Source organism: Microplitis demolitor, chromosome 9, assembly GCF_026212275.2.
Source record: "Microplitis demolitor isolate Queensland-Clemson2020A chromosome 9, iyMicDemo2.1a, whole genome shotgun sequence".
Lineage (NCBI taxonomy): Eukaryota > Metazoa > Arthropoda > Insecta > Hymenoptera > Braconidae > Microplitis > Microplitis demolitor.
In genome coordinates, this window is record NC_068553.1 from 16,416,406 (window position 1) to 16,440,920 (window position 24,515).

General features: G+C 25.8%; 1 protein-coding gene across 2 annotated transcripts in view; it reads left to right on the plus strand.

Moving 5' to 3' along the window:
* The window catches only part of LOC103579145 (A-kinase anchor protein 200), a 54,004-nt gene that overhangs the window by 15,955 nt on the left and 13,534 nt on the right, over window positions 1–24,515 (plus strand). The window contains exons 1-4 of one of the 2 annotated variants that reach the window (XM_008560468.2): window positions 3,801–4,088; window positions 8,569–8,877; window positions 17,006–17,167; window positions 17,275–17,391. In XM_008560468.2, coding sequence (XP_008558690.1) covers window positions 8,641–8,877; window positions 17,006–17,167; window positions 17,275–17,391 — 516 coding nt within the window. In that variant the 5' untranslated portion in view covers window positions 3,801–4,088; window positions 8,569–8,640. Of the gene's footprint in view, window positions 1–3,800; window positions 4,089–8,568; window positions 8,878–17,005; window positions 17,168–17,274; window positions 17,392–24,515 lie in introns of those variants that run through there. The other variant, XM_008560460.3, reaches the window with a different exon arrangement.

The following is a 24,515-nucleotide window of genomic DNA, read 5'->3' on the forward strand; positions in this document are numbered from 1 at the left end:
AAATTTGAAATTTAACAAAAAGGCGGGATTTTTAAAAAAAGTTTCAAATTTCGCGCGAAAATTTGAAAATTTTTTACCTGCCAATATTACATTTTTGATTCGAATGGAAAACTGGAGATTCGTGGTACGTAGAAACATATAAAAAAGCTTCAATTTGAATCGTTTTCGAGAACCGAGCGGCTGCTTTTTACATGGCTGTAACTCAAAAAAACTATTCGAGATATGCACTGGAAATTTTACTGTTATTTTTGAAGATGTAGTCTATCGACATATGCAAAAAAATGATTTTTTTGAAATTTGACACTAGATGAAGTTGAAACTAGCGGCCGTAATAAGTAGCGGTCACGCAAAAAATTGCTGGCCGCTACTCATTACGGCCGCTAGCTTCAGCTTCTTTCACACTAGTAGTCTCCCTTAAGTTGTCAATCTTGTGACATTTAGCCATGAATAATTTATTTAAAAAACACCCAATACTACTCGCAGGACTCAAATGAATAATTTAAAAAAATTTCCAAGTCAATTCGCCTGTAAGTTTCCCCAAAAAATCGATTCCGTACATTCGTACAGTTTTTAGTCCGAATGTACGGAAACGCGATATCTTGCTAAATATTTGAGGAATCGATTTCATTTTTTTTTCATTTGCTTTAGAGAACTTATTTGTATGACCCCAGAAAAAAAAAATATAAAAATATTTGATATTTAATTAAAAAACAAGGGTAAGTTGGGGTATAATTTTTTGAGAGGATAAAAAATTGAAAATAAGTTTGAATTTTTAAAAGTGTTTGAATTGACGTAATAAAATACTTGTAGCAGTCACGGTTTTATTAGCGAGCGTATAAGAGCTGAGTAAAGAGAGTTTAAGAGTGAAGTAAAGAAATATTTATCAGTAGAATTAACCGAGCGTGACTCTCATTTTGTTGATCAATTCACGATTCAACAATTCTGCTCTTAATTTATTTAGTTTAGAGTCTATTACTTTAAATTATTTTACTTTTTTTTAGATTATATGGTAGGAAATTTATGGCTGAATTGAGTAAAAGAAATCTCGTAGCATTTTTTTTTTTTTTTGTTTAGAAAAAGATAAAAAAATTAATCGCGAGCAAACTACTGAAGTCATACGATAAATATCGTGTTACTTGGAATGTGAGCGACAGTAGTTCATCTGACAAGGAAAAAAAAATCTTTTTTTTTTTTTTTTTTTTTTTTATAAATTTATTTATTATTTTTGCGTATGAATAAAAAACATGATAACATATGAATGTGTATTATTCTTCCCCTGTTGTCAATTATCATTATTATTGACGTAATTGTTTCGGGGAAATATATAGCATGATAAAAAGTACATGAGTCATAAATATTTAATATAAACTTTTTTTTTTTTTTGCAAACTTTAAAAAGAAATCATTAAATTTTTCATTTATAACTTTTATTCCGGCGAAACTATTAGAGATACGATAAAAATTTATGAGGACACTTTTTTAGGAAATTAAATTTTCTAAAAAAAAGATCTCATACATTTTTTTATTAAGTTTAATAGTTTACACAGAATTTTAAATCAAAGTCTTCTGTACCAAATTTTCTCGTTTAGATTTTTTATTTTCCCACGCTTCGAATTCGAATTACAACTAAACTATTGAGTTTAGGTAAAAAGTCAATCAGACCTTTTTTGTAGAGAATTTAATTTTCTAAAAAAATGTATCAGTGCATATTTTCATTTAAATCAATAGTTTTAATACAATCTTAATTCAAAGTCTTGTGTACCAAATTTTCCCGTTTAGATTTAAAATTTTCCCACGCTTCGAATTTAAATTACAGCTTAACTATCACAGATACGATAAAAATGTACTGATACATTTTTGTAGGAAATTAAATTCTTTACAAAAAAGGTATGATAGACTTTTTACCCAAACTCAATAGTTTAGCTCCAATTTCTATTCTAAGTACAAAAACCGTAACAAATATTTGAATTTTCCAAAAAAACAGTTTCCAAATATCAATTAGGAGTAATAGTAATTATTATTATTATGAAATCAAACAGGTCAGCAAAACAAAGTTGTCATCAATGTAATGAAAAAGCCATTTAAAGTTCCAATAGCCTTGTAACCCCAAACAAAAAACTCAATAAATCACTCTCGAAATTATCCGTACACGAGTGTTATATAGAGTGTGGAAAAGCCCTTGATGCAAGGCCACGCGTGTTCGATCTGCCCGGGGAACAAATGTAACAGCTAAACCAGCATCCCATCGAGTAGAGTACAGTAGAGAACTCAGATCTGCTCTCAACTCTGGTCTCTGGTCTCTAGATTTATGTGTTAGCTTCCGTTAAAGAACGTGCTCGTAAATGTCCATATGACCCACAGTAAGTCCCAATGCCCTTATGCCATTCACTCAACACATTTTAAACCCCAGACAATAATAATAACAACAACAATAAATTACCACATTTACACTCTATTTTTGTTAAACCGTAACATAAATAAAGACATTTTGTTATTATTATTATTACTATTGCATATAGGTAGGACTTACAGTAACTTACAGACAAATACAGCTTAAGTATTTACGTAAATATTTAAAACATAAGGCGCTGGAACAACAAGAGCCCCGCCCTTTCACTCTATCTCCCACTAGTTTAACTGGCTCTTACTTACGGGGTTGCTATGCACTTATTTGTTCTTAAAAAACTCGTGTACTTTAATCATTAACTTATTTTGTAATTATTGTCATTAAGAAGTTTTAAATTATCCCCCAAATTTACTTTTACCTTAAAAATTAATATTTGAATTTTTGCCGCGAAAATTTGAATTTTAAAAAATTACAATTTAAAAATTACCGCCAAAGTCTTATATATTTAAATTAAAATCAATAATTTCTTGGCAATTACAACCATGAATAATATATATATGTAACAAAATTTTTTCCACTAGTTTATCCCTCTCTTATTCACGGGGTTGCTATGTACATATTTGAACTTTAAAAACCTCAGTGCACTTGAATTATTACTTTATTTTATAATTATTGTCATTAAGAAATTTTAAACACTTCTCCAAATTTACTTTTCGCTTAAAAAATTAATATTTAAATTTTTGCCGCGAAAATTTAAATTTCAAAAAATTACAATTTAAAAATTACCGCCAAAGTTTTATATACTTAAATTAAAATCAATAATTTCTTTGTAATTAAAACCATAAATAATATATATAAATTTTTCCCGCGAAAATTTGAATTTCAAAAAATTAATTTTAAAATTACCGCCAAAGTTTTGCACATTTAAATCACATCAATAATTTTTTAACAATAAAAATCATACATATATCTAATATATATATATTATATATATATATATAAACTAAATAAAATATATGACAGGGTGTATATTTTTTTTTTTATAGTAAAGTTGAGGGCGACCTAACGTATAAAGAGAATTTACGATGTGTTGTGATTATTATAATTATTATTATTATTATCATATGTACAGACGACAGTCACCAACCGGTAAATGCAAGTAAAGTACAATTAAATGTAAACGTATATAATAGATATAGAATATATAGAGAATGGAGACAGTATTGAAAACGGGCGAACCAAAACGACGCCACCATACACACAAACATATATATAAATATATATATATACATATATATATATATATATATATATGTCACATACTATACTAGCTAAGCGTAGCCATACTCCCCATCCCCATACAATAAAGTTTATCCCTTTTGCCGCAAAAGCGCGCCACTGTCGCGCCTTCCTCCCCCTCCAGCAAAAAATTACAAGCTCGTGTCTCCCGAGTCAGTCGGCTGCGCGTTGCCAAGCCTATTACATGAAATTGTCAATGCTGCCCTTTTGTATCTCGTGTTTAAATATTTAAATTTCTAATACTAATAAAATATTTAAAAAAAAAAAAAAATATATATATATATATAAAAGTTTTTTGTTTAAATTTTATACGCGAGTGTTTTGTATACATAAAATATAAATAAGTAAAATATTGTTAATATAAATTTAAATTTAAAATTGTTGACTGGCTGTGGTTATAAGTGAATATAAAAGTGAACGTGGGCTTTTTAAAAATATATATTGTGAGTAATGTATTTATTTAAATGTTTAATTGTTTTGATTTTAAGTGTAGATTTAAATGGAGATTAAATTTGAATTTGAGTTCGAGATTGAGATGATGGGATGAAAGTTAACGGTACAGCGTTAACTCTTTAGAGAAAGAATGAGGATTCGTGGAAGGACGAGCGTGCGCGTGCGACTTCCTGGATGCTAAAGACTTTGATGGACAGTTTTAAATATCCCTCTTTAGCCTTTTGACTTCTTAGAAAATCAATGTTAATTCATTTATGTTTTATGGTTTTGTTACTTTATATATATCTTCTGTCGGCGGTTTTTTTTCACAACGGAGGTTGGAACGATGGTTACAGTTCTAGGTGTTATTTTTTAATCTGGATATGGTCTGGATCCATCGGGATCGCCATCTTGGAATGGGCATCAATCGATAACACGCTCTTTATTTTATTTTACATTTATTTATTTCAATAATACTCCAATTAATAAATTATTTGAAAAAATGCACCTATAGATTTTTTAATTTTCTACATGTGCATTTTTGTATTTTATTTTTTTTTTAATTATTTGTTGAAAAAAAATTCAAAATTGTTAATTGTCTTCTAACTTCAGAAGATACTCCAGTTAGCGATCTAATAATTTTTGAATTTTTTTAAAAATGATAAATAATAAAAAAAAAAAAATTTCAAAAAAATGCACTTATAGATTTTTTAATTTTCTACATGTGCATTTTTGTATTTATTTTTTTTTTAAATGATTTGCTGAAAAAAAATTCAAAATTGTTAATTGTCTTCTAACTTCAGAAGATACTCCAGTTAGCGATCTAATAATTTTTGACTTTTTTTAAAAATGATAAATTATAAAAAAAAAAAATTTCAAAAAAATGCACTTATAGATTTTTTAATTTTCTACAGGTGCATTTTTTTAATTTGTCGAAAAAAAAATCAGAAATTTGTAAATTATCTTTTAACTTCAGGATCATGTTATTTTAATATTTCAAGGAATTTTTTCACCACGGGTTCTGTTGCTGTTATTATTAGAGTTTTTGTACTTTCTCTGGTGCGATTTCTTTGTCAGATTTTTCCACAACGTTCTACCTGCCGTGCATTTAAGATGTAAAGGGAGAGTATAAGAAAGAAAAGAAGAGGCCGTAGGCTTTTTTTTTTTTTTCCAGACCAGTCTTTTGCGATTGTGTGTCAGTTGGGTTGGGCTTGCCGCCTTTTGTTTATTTTTAAAATTGATACCTAGAAATATTTTTTTAAAACATCAACTTTTTTTTTACTCCAAAATCGAAAATTAATTTTTTTCTTAACAATAAAATTAAAATTTCTAGTTGACTGCTTTAAATTTTAATTAATTATTTATTCAAAAATAAAAAAAAACTCCAATTACCATATTATTAAATTTATTCAAATTTAATATCAAACTAAATTAATTATTTTATTCAAATTTATTTTTTTACTTCAATTCTTTATTTAAATTTCTAGACTCAAACTTTTAAACTGCAAACACTGGTGTAATTTTTTTAAATTAAAATAATTATTAAATTTTTCTGAATAAAAAAAAAAAAAAAATAGATGTCATTAAAATTATTATATATTTTTTTATTCACTAAGAGATGAAAATTGTTGCCTTTCTCTTCAGCAATTGAGTAAGACCTTTGTAAATCTATTAAAAAAAAAAAATCATATAAATAATTTTTATTTTACATGATTGTTACTAACGATCAACTTTAAAAGTCATGTTACACTTAAATAAATTCATCACATGTTTAGTAGAATTTAGATTTTATCACAAATATATTTTTTTTTACTAAGTCACGTTATACTGTAGTAATAAATTTTCATCATATTTATATCATCAGGATATAAATATATTTTTTTAAAATTAAACATAATAGAAAAAAAAAAATGTATGATTCAGTTTAAAAAAATTCATAAATTAACATCTTTATTTTTTATTATTTTAAAAAATAATTATTATTCTTTTATCTAGTATAACACACGGTAGCACTTCCTCTAGTCGGTTTTTATAATTATTTTTATATTTTTTCCTCTTTTTTTTTTGTCATCGAGGTAACACGTGCGCTTTCTCATACTGTATGCGGGTTCGCACTCACTTGTACGCACGGCTGCTCTGCATTACAATAAATTTTCATTTCGAGTCGAGTTGAGTAGACGAACTAAACGACCTACACGTTACACACATGATATACACACAAGTTGACCAGATGTTTTTGTTAATTTTATTTTTCATAGGAAATTTTATAAGCATTTAATTATTCCACTTGAAATAATAATTTGAATTTTTTTAAATTTCGCGGTAAAAAATTTTAATTTATAATTACGATAATTAAACGCTTTTAATTAATTATTTACCACTAGGGTCATAGACAGATGTCTTCTTAAGTAAATGCAAAAAAAAATTTTCTAATCGGTCAAGTAGTTTAGGAGATATTGACCTTCTGTAAATTCGAACAGATAAATGTACGAATGTACGGATTTCATTTTACGGCGTAATTACGCAGTAAATTGCTCGGAAAAAAATCTGTCATGCTAAATACAATGTTCTTTGTGTACTTGCACACTTGTTATTTAAATCCAATGCATAGAATACAGTATAAACTTCTATATGATAAAAAATCATTGAGTTTTTAATCATTTTATTTATTTTTTTTTTTTTTTAATTGGCATAGAAAAATAGTTATTATATTTAACATTTAAAATCATCTTAACGACTTACTGTCATATTAATCAACGTTCATTAATCTATTGAGCGGATTGATAAAAAAAGATTCATCTTTTATTCTATTTATATCTTCACAACTTAGTCATATATTTTTTTATTTAATTGTATGACTTTCATTATCATTTTGAGTCACGGGATGATACACCGTGACCTTATTTTTTTAAAACCGGAAATATCAAACAAAGTGCAAAAAAAAAGAAAAAATCAAATCAATGAGATTTAAAAAATAAAAAGGATTTTATAAGTGATACAATTTAAAAGAAAGTAAAGTTTTCATCCCACGTACTTACAATGCACATTAATAAATTAAATCCCATAAATCCGATCACGTAGGCGATTAAATGTCGTCGTCCTCGTCCTCGTCTTGGTATTCGTGCTTTATATGTTATGTTATCGACCGACCGGACGAAGGATTAAGGGACTAATTTAATTTATCGATAATAATAATGATAATAATTCAAATTTTATAAATCATTATTTATTTAAATTGATGGATGAATACTGTTGGGTTTTGCGGTTAGCATACTAGAGTATGAGATTGTGTGCACATATAAATAAATGCAAGTTTAAGTACTTTCATACGTTTACTGACCTATTCCGTTGTGCAAACATTTAAGACACCGAGAAGAGTAAACACTCGACGGCCTTTCACGAACCCACTTTGTGTAATCATAAATTAGATACTTTGACATTTTTTCTTATCCTTTTTATAAAACTGTTCTTTTAAAAAAAAATTAATGAAACATTTCTTATACGTTGAGGAAAAAAATGACGTTTAGAAACGTCGTAGATTTTTTTATTACGGAAAAGTACACTATGGAAAATTTTTAAATAAACAAATTTTGTTTATTTGAAATTTGAAAATTATTTTATTAGTGAGTCATTTTTAATTAAGAGGTTCAGTTAAATTTAGAATTTTTTTTGCTGACAAAATTATCCTTTATATGAAATAATTTTTTTTTTTAAATTCAACCCTGAATTTAAAAAATTTTAAACTTTAATTCATACTCAGGTATTTGACAAAATGTTTTTTTAAAATTCAAATTTTCGCGGGTTTAGAAATAAATCTTTTTCTTTTTTAAACCCAATCCTGAGTTTAAAAAATTAAAAACTGATTTATATTCAAAAATTTGATAAAATCTTTTTCAAAATTTTAAGTTTCCTGTTTAAAAATGAATAATTTTTTTTTTTTAAATTCAACACAAACTTTAAAAAATTTAAAACTAATTCATATTTGAATATTTGAAATTTTTTTTTTAAATTCATAGCTTTTTGAATTACAAATTTAAAAAAAAATTCCCGCCATTTTTTAAATTACATAATATCTAATTATTGAATGAATTAATTGTTGTCTTAAACAAATGTCCTATTTCCCAGCAATACTAGGATAATTTAATTCAAATGTTACCGCTATAATTGAATGTGTGAAAGATCAGTCTCATTGACTTGAAAAAAAAAAAAAAATTCCTCTTGTTTCTTCTTCTTAATTTTCTCAGTCTTCTGCATATTCTTCTACATATTAATTTAACAACAAAGTATAATCTTGCAACTGATCTTGTTTAATTTCAAACATTCTTTAGTATAAAGCTCATTGATGCAAATAAATAATAATAATAATAACAATAATAATAATAATAATAATAATAATAATAATAATAATAATAATAATAACAATGAAAATTGTTTTAATTAAAATTCAACCGTTTGAACTAATAATTAAATTCCTCGTTGTTTTTATTACAGACATTAGATAGACGTACGAATAATTTATTGATTGGTAGAGTGTATAACGGAATAGAAAAATAATAATTTAAAATGGGAGGACGACACAGCAAGAGGTCTATGGACGTGACAACGACACCGAAAAAAGATGGAATCCCCGCAGAGGGCGATGCACCGGCTGTAGGTGATGGTAAATTGGAGAGGATCGAGGAAGCTGATGCTAATACCACTAAACCTACCACCAATGGTGTTGCTCCACATACGGACACTCCTGAGGACAAAGACAATGTCAACGAAAAGGAATCTGCTACAGAAAAAGACAAAGAAAAGGTAAGTTTTACCCATGGTTATTTTTTTTTTTTTTTTTTTTTTTTTTTTTTTTTTTTTTTTTAGATTTATTGTTTTATTTTTTTGTTTTGACATTTTTAGTTTTAAGTGAAAGCTTTAGAAAAAAACATTTTATTTTTAAGTGATAAATTTTTATGATACTCTATTTAGGTGACGTCTTATAACTTTTTGATTTTTTAAGAAAGATAGATTATTAAAAAAAAAATTATTTGCAAAATTGCACCTGCAGATTTTTTAATTTTCTACATATGAATTTTTTTAGTTTTTTTTTTCTTGTAATTTATATGGTGCAAAAAAAAATTTGAAAATTTTTTTAAGTGTCTTCTGACTGATTATTAAATTTATTTATGAAACTGAGGTGTCAAAATTTTATGGTTTATTTTTGTACGGGACAGGATCATTATTTTATATTTATTTAAAAATTGAGGTTTGAAATTTTTATGTTTTGAATTTTGGTACAAAAAAATTTGAATTATATTAAAATTTGAGTAAAATTAAAATGAGTTGTAAAAATATCAAATTTTTTGTGATTTACAAAAAGTAGACCAGAAGTAAAACAATTCATAAAATTTAAAAAAAAATTATTAACTTTAAAATTTTTTAATTATTATCCAGAGTGCAAATTTTATTTTGGTAAATTTTTAAGTCAAATTTTTCACTAAAATTAAAAAAAAAACTCTTTCGAAATTTTTCGTTGAATTTTAAAAATATTACTCAGATTGCAAATTTTATTCTGATAAAATTTTAAGTCAAATTTTGAACTAAAATTAAAAAAAAAAAACAGCTTCGAAATTTTCTGTCAAATTTTTTAAATATTATTCAGAGCAAAGATTTTATTTTGATAAAATTGTAAACTAAAACCAAAAAAAAAAAAGTTGGAATTCATTTTTTTGAAAACATCAATTTTGAAGAAATTTTAAGTCAAATTTTTAACTAAAATAAAAAAAAATCTTCATTAAACCGAAAAAATTAAATTATAAAATCACTAAAAATAATCAAAGTAAAATAAAAAATATGTCTTATAATTTTTCCGCTCCACTATTCTATTTTGTTATCGTAATTAGCGAGTTTCCGATGAATAACATACATAAAATTATCCAATGCGTTGACAATGGTCTCCTTCAACAAAATATACAATTCTATTGTTCTCAATATATATATTATTTAAAAAAAAAAAAAAAAAAACTAAGCTACATTGACGCAATAAGTTGTTTAGTACCTGCAGATAATCTCCACGAACCTCCTCATCAACGCCCTGTTTTATTGTGCATACATTTGAACTCAGCTACTACCATTACGTTGACAAACGGCTTTTGCAACGACATTAGTCACGCTAAAATCGATTACTCTATTTATTTTTATTTTTATTTATTTACTTTAGTCGCTTTCATTACTGATTTATTATTTCCACCTGCCTTGTAAGGATAATAATTTTTAAAAAAAGACAATGGGTTTTTTTTTAATTTAAAAATTAACTCAGTAATTATTATTCATCGGTTTATGCACTGGAAATTTCCGGTTATTTTAAACTCAACCACACTCTTGGCATTCACTTAGAGATGATAAAGAATTATAAATAATAATAATGATAATAAATAAAGAGTGGATGCCATCAGGTGCGCCGCAATCTCGAGGACGTATATCCAGCGTTCAACATTTTTACAGTCCTGTAAAGAGTGTCGTTTGTTTTTGTTGTGTATTGTGTATTATCTTGACCTTGTCTTGGGCCTAGAATGCAGGTGCAACCTTGAATGCTCACCATAAATTTTAAAATTTTAAATCATCATGGATTTTATTATAAATCATATATAAATCATCATTAATAATCATTCATTATTTAAAATACATTTTTTTTATTGATACTAAAAATTTTATTTATTATCTATTGCAATTTTTTATTTTCTTTTTGAGTTTTTTAAAATTTTTTAAAATTTATTTTACAAAAATTGGATTTTTTTCCATGAAAAAAATTTAGTTTTTCTATTAGATTTTTTTAAACGAATATACATTTTTTTTTTATCAGAAACGAGTTAAATATATGAGTAATTTTGTGTGTTCCATTATGGAAAGTATAAAAAAAATTTCAATTTTTTGTATACAGAAAAAAAGAATTTTTGACACAAAAAATTTTTATAATTTTGAAGTTAACAGACAATTAGCAATTTTCGGATTTTTTTTTTTTTCACAAATAAATTACAAAAAAAAAAAAAAAAATTAAAAAAATGCACTTGTAGAAAATTTAAAAAACTACAAGTGCAATTTTTTAAAATATTTTTTTTTTAATAATTTATCGTTTTTTATTCAGTTCCAAAAATTATTAGATGGCTAACTTCAGTATCATTAATTATTTATTAATTACTACTAATAAAATAAAACTTCAGTTAATTATTTTTATGGGAGCTATAAATTAGACTGTTTTGAAAAAAATAAAAAAAAAATTAAGTCATTAAATTAAATGGTTTAGGAGATATTGAGTTTCCGTACATCCGAACGTCGCAATGTACGGATGTACGGATTCGATTTTGCGGCGTAATTATCAAGATAATCAATTCGAAATTGCGATAGTTTTGTTTGTGAGACTTTTCTCTATGGACTACCAGACTTTTTATTTCATTTTGCAGTATAAGATGGTCAGTACTTCCGATTTAAATTCAAAAATTAACTAGGCGGATACGAAATACGGTAGTGCTGATTTTTTTCTAGATTTGGTCTTTTATTCACTCGTAAAAAAAAAGTAGGTTTATTGTTTAAGTCAGTGGATTGAATAATAAAATAAACAATAAAAAAATTCAAGGATTACTTTTATCGGTAAAAGTTCTTATAGGATAAAAAATTACTCTTTTGGGAAATAACTTTAGTGTACTAGTGATTTAGTTTAACGCAGACTTACATAAATAAAAAGTTTATTTCTTATACTTTAGTACTTTTTGTTACAATCTTTTATTTTATTTATAAATTTACTTCACTTTATGACTTTCCCATATTTCCGTGAATATTTTATCATTTTTTTTTTTCATCTTTTATTGATACCAAAGAGAAAAAAAAATATGGAATTGAACTTTTGTCGAAACTTTTATGCATAAAAATTTTTCTACTCATTTCCGGTCCAATGATCAAAGCAAGTTATACTAAAAATTTTAAAACTCATCAATTTCCCGCGTAAAAAAAATTCCTCAGTTTAAATTTGAAAATTTTCAATAAATTTTATAAAAAAAAAAATTTCTCAAACGATGACCCCAAGAAATTTGAAAATTAAATTTTTCCCGCTTTTTTCATAATTTTATTTAAAAATAAATTGCCGCCAAAATAATGATGTCTAAGTATACATTCGGATTTAAAAAAAAAATTTCACCACGACCCTGTATTTTAAACCCGTTGCAGTCTGAATAATTTCAACGAATAAAAAAAAAAAGGGAAATTTTTCAATTATAAATTTTTAATTAAAGATAAATGTAATGTTACTTACAAATAAGTATTGTCATTATTATAAATTAATGCTAGTTTTACGCCTCTTGTATACATTTTAAACGCATTAGTGCTCAGACATTTGATTTCATGCTTGTTAGGCATCGAGTGATTTTTCCTTTAAAAAATAAATCGTGAGTAATTTATTCTAGGAATGTGATACACTCACTCGCTAATATTTATATCGCTGATAAACAGGAAGGAACATAATAGTTTTTTAAATAATAATAATAATAATTTAAAAAATATTTATTATAAATCTACAGATAGGAATTTGTGATAGTTGTCATATTCTACAAGCACTGCAATATTTTAAAAATATATATAAAATATTATCCATTATTATTAATGATAGCGAAGTTGGTCATGATACTGAATTTAGCCGACATCTAAAAATTGTTGAATTTTTTTTTTAAGCAGCAAATCATTAAAAGAAAATATTTCAAAAAATTGCACTAATAGTTTTTTCAATTTTCTACATGTGCATTTTTTTTTTTTTAATTTTTCTGTAATTCATTTGTTGAAAAGAACATCCGAAAATTGTTAATTGTCTGTTAACTTCAGGATCATTTATTATTATTTAAAGTTATTAATAAATAGAGTAAATAATTAATAAAATAAAATTTTTAAAAAATGCACATTTGGATAATCTAAAAATTAATAAGTGCATTTTTTTATAAATATTTTTTTTTTTACTCTATTTATTTATAATTTTAAATTTGTCCGTCTGTTGCATTCACACTCATTATTATTATTATTATTATTATTATTATTATTATTATTATTATTATTATTGTTAATTACTCTATTCATGTCAATAACAGGATTTTTATTTCAACTTCTGTTGAAAAAAAATTTTAAAAAAACAGAAAAAAAAAATATTTTTCGTGTTCTTTGTAAAAAATTTTTTTAACGAGAAAAATAACATCAATTATTGACACGAAGATAAGCACGCGTAAGATTTTTACATCAATACTGCATTCATATATATTTATATATAAATATACATATATAAATTATTAAGAGTAAAATAAATTGTTGGCGGGTGTATTTTATCGCCTTACTTTAAACTCCTTTTTCGGACAGCATCGCGTGTAAAAAGAATTCAGTAATTCAGTGAATGCCGGATGCCAGCTCGATCTTTAAATTTTTATTTTACTTTAAAATAATATATACTCTGTTAACTTTACACAAATTTTACTGTTTGACATTCAGTCAAATTTACGTTGAAAAAAAAAAAATTATTCAATTTTTCGTTTATACTTTTTTTACTCTAATAAAATTAAAAATTTTTTTTATATTTGAAAAAAAAAAATCATTCATTTTTATCAGTCAGTTCCAAAGCTCAAATAAATATAAATCGACTAAAAATAAATAAAGAAAAAAAGTTATAAAAAAAAAAAAAAAAAAAAAAAAAAAATAGCATTAATTTAATAACAGGAATAAAAGTGAAATACTCAATTGCAATTGACATTTATTAAATAATGATAGCCAATAACAATAATAATAAAAAAAAAAAAAAAATGATGTGCGATGAAAAAAAACAGACGTTATCTTGTTGATTCGAATTCCCTCGTATTTATTTTTTAATTGTGTCGCACTGAATCTAAAGAAATAATGACAGAGATTAAACTGCATACTGAGATTGAAATTAGATGCGCATAAAAAAAATAAACCTTTGTAATAACAACAACAACAACATCACGAAGAATAAGAGCGCAAATGTATGATGTATGAGCTCATACAAGCGCATCCAAGTGTTTTATTTGAATGCCCAATGGAATGTCAGGATAAATGTTCATATAGTAACATATATATCTATACATTATGGATATATGACACTTAATATTAAGCACTGAATCATACACTTGGGTTTCAGTTGTCGACCAGTTGTCCAACTTTTACGATTGACGTACGACACGTGTGCACGTACATTTTATTTATATCTTTTTAATACTGATATATGCGTATATTTATCTATATAGGTGGATTGGAGATACGATATATTTTTTATAAATATTATCACTTGTTAAATAATCACTATCTTGTCTATTTACGATTTGATAAACAGCCGATTCATTTTTTTTTAATTATATTTTTAACAGACGCTTTAGTTTTACTACTAGTCTTGACTCAATGACTAATTGATTCTTCCTAAGATTTAATAGATAAATTTAAACCATTCATTTCTTTTTATTGTGTCATTCATATTTTTATGTGATTCATTTTGATTATTTTTAGTTGTTATTCTGATATTATTTTTCTTATTTTTATATTAATGGAACTTTTTTTTTTCTAAACATTTCGACAGCCTATTTTGCCCCATTTTTGACAAAAATATATGTCAATTATATTTTTAAAATATTTATTTATATGACTTATCTTTGGCTATGAATTTAAAATTTTAATTAAACGAATTTTTATATGGCCCATTTTAACCCGCTTACTAAGAATATGTATATACATAAATTTTTATACAAAATATCAATAATAATATGCAGGAAAATTTGAATGATTTTTTTTTGACAAAAATTTAAACGGCCTATCTTACCCCATGCATTAAAAAAATTAATTTTTACTAAATAACAGTCAAATTTATTATATTTTTGATAAATATATGTCATATAAATTAAAAAAATAATTATTTATGACTCATCAGCGCATTAATTAAAAAATGTATATCTGGTCCATTTTAACCCACTTACTAAAAATATATATGTATATAAATTTATATAAAAATAATAATAAGCGGGAAAATTTAAATTTAAAAATCTAATATTCGTTCAAAAAGAACGCGGTTCGAATCCCCATTGGAAAAATTAAATAATTTTTTTCCATAAAAATTTAAACGGCCCATCTTACCCCATTCATGACTAAAATTAATTTTCATTCAATAACAATCAAATAAATAATTTATACTGATACAAATATGTGTCAAATTTTAAAAATAATTATTTGTCGGTCTCAGTCCAGAAATTCAAAATTTAAATTCAAAAAATTTTCCCGCTTATTGTAAAAAAAGTCATAAACTGCAGAAAAATTTGAATTTTAAATTTTATAATTTGTTCAAAAAAATCGCGGGAAAAATTAATTTTTAAATTTTCTGATAAAATAATAAGAATATATTCTTATATATATTTATACCCCATAAACAAAATAAAAAAAAAAATAATGGTATTAAAATTTTCCACCGAAAAATTCCTGACAGCTGGTACGCGATAATCGAACAATAATCCATAAATCCACGATTAAAAAAAATAAAAAGAATTTTAATTCTTTATAATTACATATTATCTATATTTATGAATATTATCATAACAAGTATAATGAGATATGGATAATAATAAAAGATAATATAATGTACTACGTAATATATATATTGTTAAAATGAAAATAAATGAATATGAAAGGAAGTACAAGTCGTTGGACAAGTTACACGGTCATTAACCCACCCGATTAGGACAGTACACAAGTACTGGCACTCATTACCTACAAAATAAGATTTTATTTTAAAATACGGGTAATAACAACAATAATGTAACAACAACTCAGTGCAAACACACCTGTTCCCTTTCCTTCCCATAATTAACCTATCCGTTACTTCCATAACAATATTCCGTTTTTCTATGCAATCATTTCATTTTTATTACCTTCTATATATTAACGGTTTTTTTTTTTTTTACTTTTTGTTCTGCCCTATTTATTTTTATTTTTAAGATAAGTAGTTTTTTTTTCTAATGTCAACAGAAAGTTTTAATGCTCATTGTCCTCAAAATTTTAATTCTACTGATTTTTATTTTTCAAAATTTATCAAAATATCCTGACATTTTTTTTATGATACTCCAGTTAGCCAACGTCTAATAATTTTTGGATTATTTTTTAAATGATAAATTGTAAAAAAAAAAATATTTTGAAAAATTGCACTTATAGTTTTTTTAATTTTCTAGATGTGCAATTTTTTTTTTTTTTAAGATTTGTTACAAAAAAATCCGAAATTTTTAATCGTCTTCTAATTTCAAGATGATGCTCCAGTCAGATGTCTAATAATTTTTGAATTTTTTTAGAAGTGATAAATTATAAAAAAAAAAATATTTTGAAAAATTGCACTTATAGTTTTTGAAGTTTTCTACATGTGCATATTTTTATTTTTTTTTTTTTTTAAATTGAATTGTTGAAAAAAATAAATCAAAAGTTAATGTCTGTTAAGTTTAAATTCATAATTTTTCTGGAAAAAAAAAAAAAAAAAAAAAAAAAGTTCCTGTCATATTTCAAGTGAAAAAAAAAATTAATGATAATAATTGAAAGCCCTCAAAAAGTGTTGAGCCCAATTTCCCAGCAAATAACTCATCTCTCCCCACAGAAACCATAAATTTTTCCATCCACTTATTTTTCACTCCCCCAATTTTAAAAATTCTCATGCGGTTACTTCAAAGTCAATTAACTCCGCGTTAAAATATGATGTATGAGTCAATGGGTCGTGGAATGCTGGTACAGACCTTGACAATACTTGCTTACTCATCTAATCCAGTATTTTAAAATAAAACTAATAATACAAACCCCCATTACAAAATAAAATAGAAATAAATAATTATAATTAATTTCACCACAACACTAAATAAATAAAAATTAATTAAAATTGTTTCAGGATGACGATGAAAATAAAGCAGCTGATGAATCTAAACCAGAATCTCCAGCAGCCGAATCACCAGCGGAAGCTGGACAAGTAACGACACCTACCGAAGGCACACCCGCGAGTCCTAAAGAAGTGACATCTCCAGACACTAAAGAAGCCAAGAAGAAGGATAAGGTATTTTTTTTTTTTTTTTTTTTTTTTTTTTTTTAATATATATTAATTCAATTAATTAATTAAATTATTTACTGATTTATTTTAAAAATTATTTTGTTTTTGTGTAGACAAAGAAAAAATGGTCATTCAGATCGATAAGTTTCAGTAAGAAAGACAAAAGCAAACCAGTACGTGAAGATACACCGAAAAATGGTGATGTTAGCAAAGAAGAACCACTTACTGAGGTAAATTTAAATATATATATTTTTAAAATAAACAAATAGTTAATTAACATTTCAACTAACGAACGCATTCCTACGACACACTAAGTCATTGTGGCTAACAAAAGACAATAAGGTCTTCTGTGCAAACAAAGTTTTGAGTATTTTTTAAAACTACATATTCTTCCGGGTATACATTTTAGTTGTTTCAAATAATTAACAAGAGCACAATGTCTTGGTTGTTTGAATTTTATTTACTATTATAAATTTCTCTCGGGGACTAGACCGTCATAAGCCTGCCTAATGTCTCTCCCCTAAATCAGCAGGTACTGAGTCCAAACAGCACCCACTTGACCACTTTTTTGAGTTTCGTAGCAGACATCCCGTTATAAGCCTCCATTAAAATTACATAAATTATAAACTAACAATAGCAACAAAATATCTAAATTAATTATGAAATTTTACTATCGATCTTTCGCGGATAATAATTTTATAAATATTAAGTTAAATATTATTTATTGGTGATAATTGTAATGATTAATTACAATTAAAGCTTCTGTTACAATTTAAAAGTTTTATTGAGCATTATGATGATCAATAACAATTATTATTATTATTACTTTCATTAATACCCTTGTCATTATTATTTTTTACATTACAATTATTATTTGTGTAAAAAGATAAGTATTTATTTTAGCGCTATAAGCACTAGAAAAATCGGGACACTGGCGCATGTGACAAAACGTAAATATGACGTTTAAAATTATATAAAATAAACGCAGGCTTATAACGAGTAGTCGAGAACAAAACTAAACGCACGGGAAGACTGAAATTTCAAGAAAAATTTACCCTGTACCCTAGACCAGGCTTATGACGAGCCGACTGTGAATATATTTTATAAAATAATAAATATGTGGATGGTAGTGAAGATTCACGATGAGAAGGGAAAATAATGTCCTTGAGACTGGATCTCTTGATGTAGATTTTAGTATAGGAACATGTAGGACAAAGTGAAGGGAATAATGGAGAGGGAGGATCAAGTGTGTATTGAATCGAGGTAACGAGGGAGAGAGTGGATCCTTTTTAACTGGAATTAGTTTAACCGTGACTCATCTTATCCTATTCACCGCTTACTTTGTGACGATTAATTTTTTATTTATAAAAGTGATTGAGTGTTTGAGAAAAAAATATTCATTTCATACTTCAGCCCGTAGATTTTTAATGCTCATTTAATTGCCCAGTTTTAGAATTTTTTAAAATAACTTTAAAAACTAGAATTTAAAAGAACGCGGGAAAAATATAACAGACCATTGGGATATCATGAGTATAAAAAATATCTCAAGTATTTTTCTTAAATTTTACTTGAAGTGGATTCGTATCTTGAACTTCCTGAGCTGTCAGTTTTTTAAATAAAAATTTTTATTCCTCGAAATTCAAAATTACGAATCGCGGGTAATTAAATTATTTCGAGCATGGCCTCGTATTGAGTTGAATTTTTTTTTTTACTCAATTTAATTAAAATTCACTCGAAGCTTACGCTTTCAGCTTGAATTTAATTTTTTTTTCTCTCTACCTCAAACCGTTGGCATTTTATCAACAGACAAACCTCTAACTACCGCGAATCCTCGTTTGGATTCAAAAGATGTCCAATCAAATCAGAATCTTCATTGGCCACAAAATTACCTGCATACTTTTGTAGCCAAAACTCTGATTTTTAAAATATCAAAGTCGCATTCCTCTAGGACGGAAATAAGCGTCGACCCCCAGACAAAATATCCCCCGAAATTTGTCCCCTGACATATTTCATTTTTTCAAAAATTCCTTTATTTTTTATTATTTCTTAACTCATAGATAATACCCCCCCCCTCCCCCCTCCCCTACATATATCACAATAATCTATACAAAAATTTCTATATTTCAAATTTTTTGCAATAATGAAACTAATTTTGAAAAACCAAGAGATAAGTTTTCAAAATTATATGAGCTGCAAACTTCAGTTCCTTAGACCTCCCGACCCCCTTCCCTTTAAGTGCGCACATATTTTATGAATATTCTTTTATATATTTGATAATTCCACACCCAAAAAATATGAAAAAAAAAAAGATATATTGCTTATATATATATGAATGTCAAAAAAATCAACTTTTTTTTTTAAATTATACGAAAAATCAGTTGTCCGTAACTCGAATCGTGAAGTTTCGGTCAGGGTGTGCAAAATTATTCAAGGAAAAAAAAATATTGTAAAATTTTGTCTAGGATAAAATCCAACCTGGTTATTTTACTGTTCCCTTACTGGACTATAGGAAAAAAATTTCCTGGAAATGTTTTTCCTCAACTACCTTTCTACTCTACAATCGCTTGGTTTTCTGCATATGTGCTTGTGCGCAGTCCTTTTTTATATTAGTTGACGTTTGTCATATATATACATGCATACTTGATTAACTTATAAAAAGACTACAGAGAAAATCCCAGCAAGCCAATTTCAAAAAGCATTAAAAAAAATTTTAAAAAATAAATTTTTGTCACTATTTTGAAACTGAGCAGCTGATCTTCGTGGTAATCGGAAATCTTCTTTAGTATAACTGGAGTATCATTTCGAGAGGAGGAAAAAAAAATAAAGTAACTTATGAGGTTGTACAGTCTGACATCGTTATTAGACTATTTGCTGTCTTTTTTATAAACCACAGAGAAATTAATAGTCTTATAACGAGGTCCTGTAGTTTATTTTGTCCAGGGACCAAAATGCATTGAATTTCTAGTATAGGACAATCCCATAAAAAGTAATAGCTAAATAACACGTAACCTTTGTCCCAAACTGTGTAGGAGTTTATACCCGCGACCCGCGTGTGGGTTATTTTTTACAGACATAACGACTACGCGTTCTCAAGTGGAACTGGGAGTGGCCAAGTTCATGAGACATTATTATTATTATTTTTATTATAATAATAATAAATAATAATAATAATAATAATAATAATAATAATAACCGCGATCTTTAAAATAATTATTTAAATTAATTTATTTATACATTTTTTTTTTTTTTTTCAAGTTCAAGTTCAATTCCTAACCTTTCTCATAATATTTTTTATTATACTATAAATTACCCACGCAATTTAATTTTTATTTTATTATTCATAAAAATAATAAATCTCACCTGACATGACTTTAATGACTTGTAATGAGCGTCGCGTTTATAAAACGTTTCAATTAATCATTTTATACATCTATATATAAAGGCATACATATATCTTTTACCTTTTTTTTAATTAAAATATATTTTTTATCGAATGAATTGAGTCTGGAAAATGAAATTGTTTATCTTCCCCTTGGGTTCGGTTCAACGGCCCAAACTTCCCGGATATAACTTTACCTGTCTGTTGTGTCCAGTTGCTTGACGTCGTCATTTTTGAAGTAAATAAATTATATATACATATTACTTACTTATATATTTGTATATAATTTTTTTTAGTTTTTAGTTGGAAGGTTTTTTTTAAATTTAATTCCCTGTATTTAGGTCGGGCAGAAATTTTTTTTATTAATATGTAGGTAATTATACGTCATTAAAATTTTATGTCCCAGAGTAAAATATGAAAAAAAAAAATTTTTTTTTTTTATATTGAAGTTGTAAATCTATAAAAAAAAAAAGTATTTTTTGAAAGCTAGTTTATCTAAATTAATTTTATTATTTTTTAAATCTTAACCATAAATGTCATTTCCGGTTACCTTTTTTTTTTCTTGTAGATTCTGTAATTTATCTAATTACTGATAAAAATAATTAGTCCTACAGAAAAAAAGAATTCTTAGATCTAGAAAAAATTTCTTAGCAAAAATTTTTTTTTTTTTTGTCGCAAAAAATTTTTTTTACAAAAAATTCCTTGGGAGTAAAAATTTTTTGCATCAAGAATAGAAGACAAAAATTTTCTTAAAATTAAAAAAATTTTCTTAGCGCAAAAACTTTTTTTTTTTCTCAAAAATTTTTTCTTTGCTCTAAAAAAATTTCTTGAAGTAAAAATTTTTCGCGCCAAAAAATAATGACATAAAATTTTAAATAATTGAGATCTGACTAATTTTTTTTTTTTAATTTCCAATCTCGGAAACTTTCAGTAGTGTATTGATTCGCATAAATATTTAAGTTACTAAAATGTAACTGATGTCTGTTTAATTAAATCAAATGACATGTGTTTAATTTACTCGTAGTAATAAACGATTTAATACAAATATTTGATTTCTATTCACTGAAATATCATGATTTTATAATTACATGCAATCGAGTAATAGCTGCCAATTTAATGTAGATATTAAACAACGCATAATTACTTTGCTTTAATTACTTTTTTTTTATTTTTTAATGATCAATTTTTCAAATTTTCCCACCGAATTTTAATGCGTGTAATTAAATACCCTCGTAAATTATCTACTAAAAACTTAAACCAGCTCTAAAAAATTTTATTTCATCTCTTGAGACTTTGACCCGTCAAAAAAAATTTTAATTTTATGATTTTGCCGCCATTTTATTGAGGTGAATTTTTTTTAGTAAAAAAAATATTTTTAATTTATTAAATGAGTGGATACTTAATGCAATATGTTAATGAATAAAATATATGTATATATTTTAGTTACCTAAAAGTTAAACTGAGAGTTGACGTAAATAAAATAGCGAATCGAAATAAAAAGAATCGATAAAGTCTGGTTGTGTCTAGTATCGTCTTGTACGCGTGTCAATGAATGTCACATTGTTTCCGCCACACCCACTCTTTCGCACTATATATTATCATAGGGGAGAGTGTTGCGTACATATATATATATATATATATATATATATATATATATATATATATATATATATATATGCATTTATTATATGGTGTGAATGAAGCGATGAGAGAGTACATGAGCACGTCATCTCTATTGTTCGATTACTCGTGGGATGAAAATTCAACTCAACTTGACGTTGAGCATTTATTCCTTCATATATTTTAACATCTACATATATATATGTACATGCGTATGACGTCTGATTATTTAAACAAGTGACAAAAATATATATTTTGTTTACATCCTTCATGAATTATTTAGTTAAATGAATTTAAATGAGGAAAAGTCAAGTGTGTCATTTTAAACGAAAATTTCTTATAAACTATTGAGTTTACATAAAAAGTCATTAATATCTTTTTTGTAGGAAATTTTATTCCCTACAAAATTTTATCTATGCATTTTTACCCTACGACGGATATTTTAACCACAATTTATATCAAAAGATTCCACATAAATTTTATCAAATTTATCATCGATTCAAATTATAGATTGTGAGCTTATAATTGAAATTATTCAGTAAATATTGAATTTACGTAAAAAGTCAATCAATACTTTTTTGTAGACAATTAAATTTCCTACAAAATCGTATCTATACATTTTTACCCTACGACTGATATTTTAGCCAGCATTTACATCAGAAGATTCAACATAAATTTTATTAAATTTATCATCGATTCAAATTATAAATCGTGTGTTTAAAATCACAATTACTCGGTAAATATTGAGTTTACATAAAAAGTCATCGAATACTTTTTTGTAGACAATTAAATTTCCTACAAAATTGTCCTTAGATTTTTTTTCCTAAACCCAATAGTTTCCAAGTTACATTAATTTAAACCTTTCGGAGTAACTATGGTAAAGTAAAGTAATAAATCTAAAAGCAAAAAAAAAAATCAAGTCAAGTGTGTCAGTTGAACCAACGGTGAAACGGGCAAATGCAACCTGATAAAGAAAATGGTAACGTTGATCCATCGGTGTCGGAAAAAGTTAAGATTTAACAGCACTATGTGTGCGGTTCAGAGCTCGATTCGCGGTTGATTGAGCTACCGCCGACAATTCCTCTTTTACACTTGCAACTGCTCATACATTACACTTTATGACTCTTTAACAAGATACTTCACATGTCAGATGATCTCAAGTCCTAGAAACTCTTTTTATTATTCATTTTTTGCTCCTTAAAACTTTTATGAGCCTTTTATTATAATGCGCCTTTATAAAATATTGAATTACTTTTTTACATTTCAATGGATACATCAGTTCATGTATTTTTCATAACATTCAAAAAAAATCTATAGCTTGGATGAATATCAAATTTTTTTATTAAAATATTAAATTTATTTAAAAGCGAGTAATTTTTTTTTAATAAAGTCTGGGTCTGGGTCTAGGTCTAGATCTAGCTCGAGCTCTAGATTTAACTCTTGGTCTTATTGCCAGTGTAAAGTTAAGTAATAAGGTAGTAGTTGAGAGTATAGGCCAGTAGCTGAGCAAATTTTGGGCGTCGTCGTACCTACAGTAGTATCGAGCGACACCGGGGAAAGCCGGGACGCCGCTCGCCGTTGCCATGACAACCGACAGACTCGCAGGACTTTTCGCGTTCAAGTTAAACCCGCCTGGCAAACTCACGCAATATCGTTAAACCAATTTAACACATTCAATTACTACTCTACCACTTATATACCTATATATATTTATATATTATGTATTATTTAAATTACAGGATCATTCTTTTTGAACCGGGAAATTTGAATTTTAAATTTGGAGTAAATATTTTTTTTTTAGTTAATTCGTGTAATTAATTTTTGGTAATCTAAAAATTAGTTATTGGACCTATAGTATTAAATTTGAAAAATTTTTTATAGAAATCAATTTTTAATTCAATAGAATTTTATTTTTAATTCAAATTTATATACCGGGGACTTGGAATTGTAATTGATGGTAAAGTATTGGGTTTAAAGGAAAAATCAATCAGAGGTTTTTTGAAGAGAATTTAATTTCCTACAAAATCATTTCAGTACATTTTTGTCGTATCTCTAATTCTTGATCCAAAATTTGAATTCAAAGATAAAGAATATTTTAAAAAATAAATTCTTGCTCCAATTTATATATTATACATTTAAAATTAAAATAACTCATAAATTATTGAATTTACGTGAAAAATCAAAGAGAGCTTTTTTGTAGAGAATTAAATTTCCTACAAATTAATTTCAGTATATTTTTGTCATATTTCTAATCCTTGATCCAAAATTTGAATTCAAAGATAAAGAATATTTTAAAAAATAAATTCTTGCTCCAATTCATATATCATATATTTAAAATCAAAATAACTCATAAAT